The following is a 5,549-nucleotide window of genomic DNA, read 5'->3' as shown; positions in this document are numbered from 1 at the left end:
GTCTAATCTAAAGGGAGAAATGTGCAAAAACTTTACTTTGATTGTGATCAGGGTCTAATCTAGAGGGAGAAATGAGCAATAACTTCTCCTTGATTGTGACCAGGGTCTAATCATCTAAAGGGAGAAATGTGCAAGAACTTTTCTTTGATTGTGACCAGGGTCTAATCTAAAGGGAGAAATGTGCAAAATCTTCTCCTTGATTGTGACCAGGGTCTAATCTAAAGGGAGAAATGTGCAAAACTTTTCTTTGATTGTGACCAGGGTCTAATCTAGAGGGAGAAATGTGCAAAAACTTCTCCTTGATTGTGACCAGGGTCTAATCTAGAGGGAGAAATGAGCAATAACGTCTCCTTGATTGTGACCAGGGTCTAATCTAGAGAGAGAAATGAGCAATAACTTCTCCTTGATTGTGATCAGGGTCTAATCCAAATGGAGAAATGTGCAAAAACTTCTCCTTGATTGTGATCAGGGTCTAATCTAAAGGGAGAAATGTGCAAAAACTTCTCCTTGATTGTGACCAGGGTCTAATCTAAAGGGAGAAATGTGCTAAAACTTTTCTTTGATTGTGATCAGGGATTAATCTAGAGGGAGAAATGAGCAATAACTTCTCCTTGATTGTGACCAGGGTCTAATCTAGAGAGAGAAATGAGCAATAACTTCTCCTTGATTGTGATCAGGGTCTAATCCAAATGGAGAAATGTGCAAAAACTTCTCCTTGATTGTGATCAGGGTCTTATCTAAAGGGAGAAATGTGCAAAAACTTCTCCTTGATTGTGACCAGGGTCTAATCTAAAGGGGGAAATGTGCAAAAACTTTTCTTTGATTGTGACCAGGGTCTAATCTAGAGGAAGAAATGTGCAAAAACTTTTCTTTGATTGTGACCAGGGTCTAATCTAGAGGGAGAAATGTGCAAAAACTTCTCCTTGATTGTGACCAGGGTCTAATCTAAAGGGAGAAATGTGCAAAAACTTCTCCTTGATTGTGATCAGGGTCTAATCTAAAGGGAGAAATGTGCAAAAACTTCTCCTTGATTGTGACCAGGGTCTAATCTAAAGGGAGAAATGTGCAAAAACTTTTCTTTGATTGTGACCAGGGTCTAATCTAGAGGAAGAAATGTGCAAAAACTTTTCTTTGATTGTGACCAGGGTCTAATCTAGAGGGAGAAATGTGCAAAAACTTCTCCTTGATTGTGACCAGGGTCTAATCTAGAGGGAGAAATGAGCAAAAACTTCACCTTGATCGTGATCATGGTCTAATCTAAAGGGAGAAATGTGCAAAAACTTCTCCTTGATTGTGACCAGGATCTAAGCTAAAGGGAGAAATGTGCAAAAACTTTTCTTTGATTGTGATCAGGGTCTAATCTAGAGGGAGAAATGAGCAATAACTTCTCCTTGATTGTGATCAGGGTCTAATCTAAAGGGAGAAATGAGCAATAACATCTGCTTGATCGTGATCAATGTCTAATCTAGTGGGAGAAATGTGCAAAAACTTCTCCTTGATCGTGATCAAGGTCTAATCTAGAGGGAGAAATGAGCAAAAACTTCTCCTTGATCGTGCTTACTTCTCTAATTTGTCTTTGACACAGAGAAGTTTGTGTAATTGGTTACAAAGACAAAAATGTCAATATTTGTTTTTCAAACAGAATTTATTAAAACTTATCGTTGTCTTTTATGTCTATGATCTTGGAATCACTGACGGTCTGAATTTAGTGTGGCAAGTAGCTACAATCACCAGGCTCTTCTCTTTTAACAGTATATATCTTGCAAGAAGTGATCTACTGGAAATAATGTGTTGCGAATGCAGAATACGGACCGCAAACATGTCGTGCCCAGTCTACTAAGACATGACGTCACCAACTTATGATAAGCGACATATCTTGTCCTATAACTAAATACTCAATTAATCAGAAATACATCATCAAAGCTTAGGATGCCCTTCAAAACTTGTTTTATTGTCGAAGTCACAAAGGAAACTTGGTGCCTGAAACAACGACCTGTTATCAAGGTATACTGTATTTAAATTGTGATTGTCTAAACAGGAATCATTGAGGCGGATGCCTTCCGTGTTTGTTTCTGTGTGTGATTGTATTTTTGTTTTTTTGTTTTTTTGTTTTTGTGTTTTTTTCTTATTTATTTTAGTGGGTTTTTGTCTCGGTTTTGCTTTGATTTTGTTTCTAATTTTGTTTATTGCTTTTTTTCTAAAATTTTGTAATTACTGTATCAAATTATGTTTGTGCGTCTTTGTAAACTTTAGATGGGAGACCAGTTTGCCTTCCTCTTTTGTACGAATTCTTTTCTGTGTTGAAGGTCAACCTAGAGCCTTTTGTTGAATTCGTGTAATTACAACTTCATAACCAGTACTTTGGTCGTTATACCGTGGACAACTTTAATTCATCCTTGATTTTACCACTTTAGGAAGTTAACAAGTTTTTGGTAGCCCTCATTGAAGACGACGTCTGCACTACGGATGAAATATGCCTTGCAGGAACTACTATAAAAGAGTCTTGAACTTTAGTACGTTAAGGTAAACATGTATTTCTGGCATAGCCGTAGATCCAGTCATTTTCTAGATCGAATGATTACATAGGTTAGAATATCCATATCTATATAAGGTCTATTATCACCTCATAGTACTTTTAACAATCCGAGATAAGGAAACCCGGCACTGAACATGAAGCAGATTTTAATAGCAGTCGGAATCTTCGTCGCCTGTCAGGTAATAAACTATTATATGTAATTCATTTTGGTTAAAAGTTTTAATATAATTTTTATGGTCCGTTCGTCCAAATGATATTTTTGCATTAACGAATACATTATGATACTTGGTTTATATATATTTATGAATCATTCAGGAGAACATCATCGAATTGTTGGGTTAAACCGAAACCATATTTTAAAGGAGTCACATTTGCTATTATGACCTGCTAGTGTACTGGATATACCATTTGTTTTGATAACGTTAATTTGATGCGTGTTTGTCATCAATTCCAACAGGACGCCATCTAATTTATTTGAAATCAAGGTAGTTTATGTAGTTTACCTCTTCTAAAATCACAACATGGACATACATGACGAAGACGAAAAAAAATTTAGGCTTATTTATCTGTCTAGCGATATTTTATCGGGTTTTTTTTTTTTTTTTTATAAATCTCAATGTTCTGGAACAGGGTTATGTAGCTTCCAGATTGAAGTCATCACTACAGGAGCTTTATGGAGCATCATGAACACGTGGATCGGTACGGTGTATACATATTCACCATGAGAACAGATTTGTTTAACGTGTCATAGATTTCCTTCACTCTTTCTTCTACCCCGGACATGACTTTTTATGAACAATTGGCGGGTGTTTCTAGAAAAGCAGATGATGTTTGCCCTACCGGTGCACCTGGTCCATACTCCCAGTTTTTAGTGGAGTCCGAGTTGCTCATTTACATTTGTTGCTTTGTATGTATTATTTTGGTTATTTTATGTTTTTGTTTCCATTGCTGGACTTTGTCCCTGGATTACTTTCCTTTGATTTCCGCTGGAATCTTGGCTCCCTTGATTACTCAATGTTGTTATAGTTTGTAACAAAATTCCCCGATGGCTCTCTTTCTTTGAGCAAACCATGTTAATTTGAATAACCAAATATTTTACTTATCTTCATTAACTAATTAATTAGAAAACCTAAAACAAAACTACCGTTTTAAAAATAAAAGAAATGGGGCGATAAAAGGTCTTAGTCCTAAAATACAACTGAAAATAAAACATAAAATGTTGAAAGATTAATTGTGAATTTGGAGATTTTAATCCGTCAGAAATGAGAAAAAATAAAGAATGCTGATAGTTCTTGCATTAAAAGAACATAAAAAAATTTCAAAATTCAGATGTTCTTTCAATTGTTTATGGTCACTTTCTGTTCATATTTTTGTTAAAGACATGAAACAACTTCATATCTAGAGAATACATTCATAATTACATAGTTAATCATATGAAAATATGAAGATCTTTCTTTTTGATAAAATATGCCCGAAAAAAAACCCAACAAATTTACTACTCTAAGCAGTTTTTGTGAAATGACGTATAATTGTGGCACCATTATGCCATCATTATAATTAACTAATGCCAGTGAAAACGTTTCTTTTTCTTAATATTTACATATTTACTATGTTACGAACAGTTTTTTTTTATGTTATGACAAAAAAGTTTATAGGGAATATTGTCTAGCCCTGTGCCCCTACACCTTTTGAATTTCAGTGAGACGAACAGCATTCACCCACATGATACGCCTGATTAGTTAATTTGATTAAAAATCGTATTCTCCAATTTTGGAGCACATTCATATCCCTTTACCAATACCTAAGTACATTTGTAATTAGATGGTGGTATTCGGCTTTCCCAGAAACTTCCAAAAATACGATTTTTTTCATCAAATTAACATTTCAGGCAAAAATAATTGTTCTGAATAAAAAAAGGTCATGGTCGAAACCATCCATGCTCTAGTGTCTGTTATTCTGATCCTCTTTTAATGAAATTAGTCAAGGAGGAATGGTGTCCAATTTTTCATTATTTGCTCACATTTATTGAGACGTCCAGAATCCTACTCTTTTAGGCTTTTCTATTGGACAAGAAACATGAATGCTCGACGGATGCTGATTGTCCTAATACACACTGTTGTGTAAATGACAGCTTGAAGGGACAGTACTGCTTCCATTACCAGAATGAGACTCAACCATGCCATCTATCAGGACACACAATGCATTTGTATAAATGTGGTTGTTCATCGGGTATGCGTACTATTTGTTTTATATATAACTTTTACACGAACTTAAAAGTATAATATCGGTATTAGTGCCTTTTTTCTGTAGAAATACTATAAATCAATTTAGATGGAATTCAAAGAGTCTTTCGTATTCCAATCGAAAAGGGGCAATAAAAGATTTAATATTGAAATGCGTATTAGACATATTTAAACATTTTGAAATTTTAGTTAACAATTCAAATCATTTGCACATCACATCCCTTTTATTTTAGGTTACCATTGCGAGGTCTTGCATTTAAATCCTGATCACTCTATTCTGGATCCTAACGGAGCTATTCACCACGCTGAAGAACTCTTGAGTCAGTCGGGATATGGTGTTTGCGTCAAGACCACATAAACACTTTAAATGTCTGGAAATATAATTCATAAGTCCTTATCAAGAAATGAATACAAAATACAAGACAAAGACTACACATATAAGGCTGCTTGATAAAACATAATTTCAATGAATTTTTATAATATCATCAATACTGTACAAATGTACTTATTTTACAAACTTTGCCCAACGGCAATTTTGGGCTGTCTGTTAATCTGCTTAAACCCACCACTTCCATCGGAAATGCATGTACTAAGACAAGATCATTGCATTTGTTTCCAACTTTTTACCTTGATATTGACCTTTCTTATACAGACTTACCGTTTGATTATCAGCTATTACTTTAGAGTTTATCAGTTCGGTAATTTTGTTATCTTCCTTCATTTTTTCCTAATTACCTATAAAGCAAATTACTCTGCCTTCTTAAACATAA

At 34.7% G+C, this 5,549-nt stretch overlaps 1 protein-coding gene across 1 annotated transcript; it reads left to right on the top strand.

The window, feature by feature from the left end:
- The first annotated feature begins 2,566 nt into the window (after positions 1–2,566).
- LOC148618056 (uncharacterized) lies at positions 2,567–5,250 on the top strand. Its single transcript, XM_088585905.1, has 3 exons — positions 2,567–2,715; positions 4,591–4,765; positions 5,013–5,250. The coding sequence occupies exons 1-3, from the start codon at positions 2,671–2,673 to the stop codon at positions 5,135–5,137; spliced, it is 345 nt and encodes a 114-aa protein (XP_088442031.1). The 5' UTR covers positions 2,567–2,670; the 3' UTR covers positions 5,138–5,250.
- Positions 5,251–5,549: the final 299 nt, after the last annotated feature.

The sequence above is a fragment of the Perna viridis genome, chromosome 5 (assembly GCF_037379345.1).
Source record: "Perna viridis isolate PV_CMFRI_1.1 ecotype Kerala chromosome 5, ASM3737934v1, whole genome shotgun sequence".
In the NCBI taxonomy this organism is placed as follows: domain Eukaryota; kingdom Metazoa; phylum Mollusca; class Bivalvia; order Mytilida; family Mytilidae; genus Perna; species Perna viridis.
This window is presented reverse-complemented; position numbering and strand designations above follow the sequence as displayed.

Bases quoted from the DNA above. Each gene is read 5' to 3' on its own strand.
- LOC148618056 (XM_088585905.1), top strand. From the start codon at position 2,671: ATGAAGCAGATTTTAATAGCAGTCGGAATCTTCGTCGCCTGTCAG. The intron at 2,716-4,590 runs GTAATAAACTAT...CTACTCTTTTAG, and splicing joins GAATCTTCGTCGCCTGTCAG to GCTTTTCTATTGGACAAGAA. The intron at 4,766-5,012 runs GTATGCGTACTA...CTTTTATTTTAG, and splicing joins TAAATGTGGTTGTTCATCGG to GTTACCATTGCGAGGTCTTG.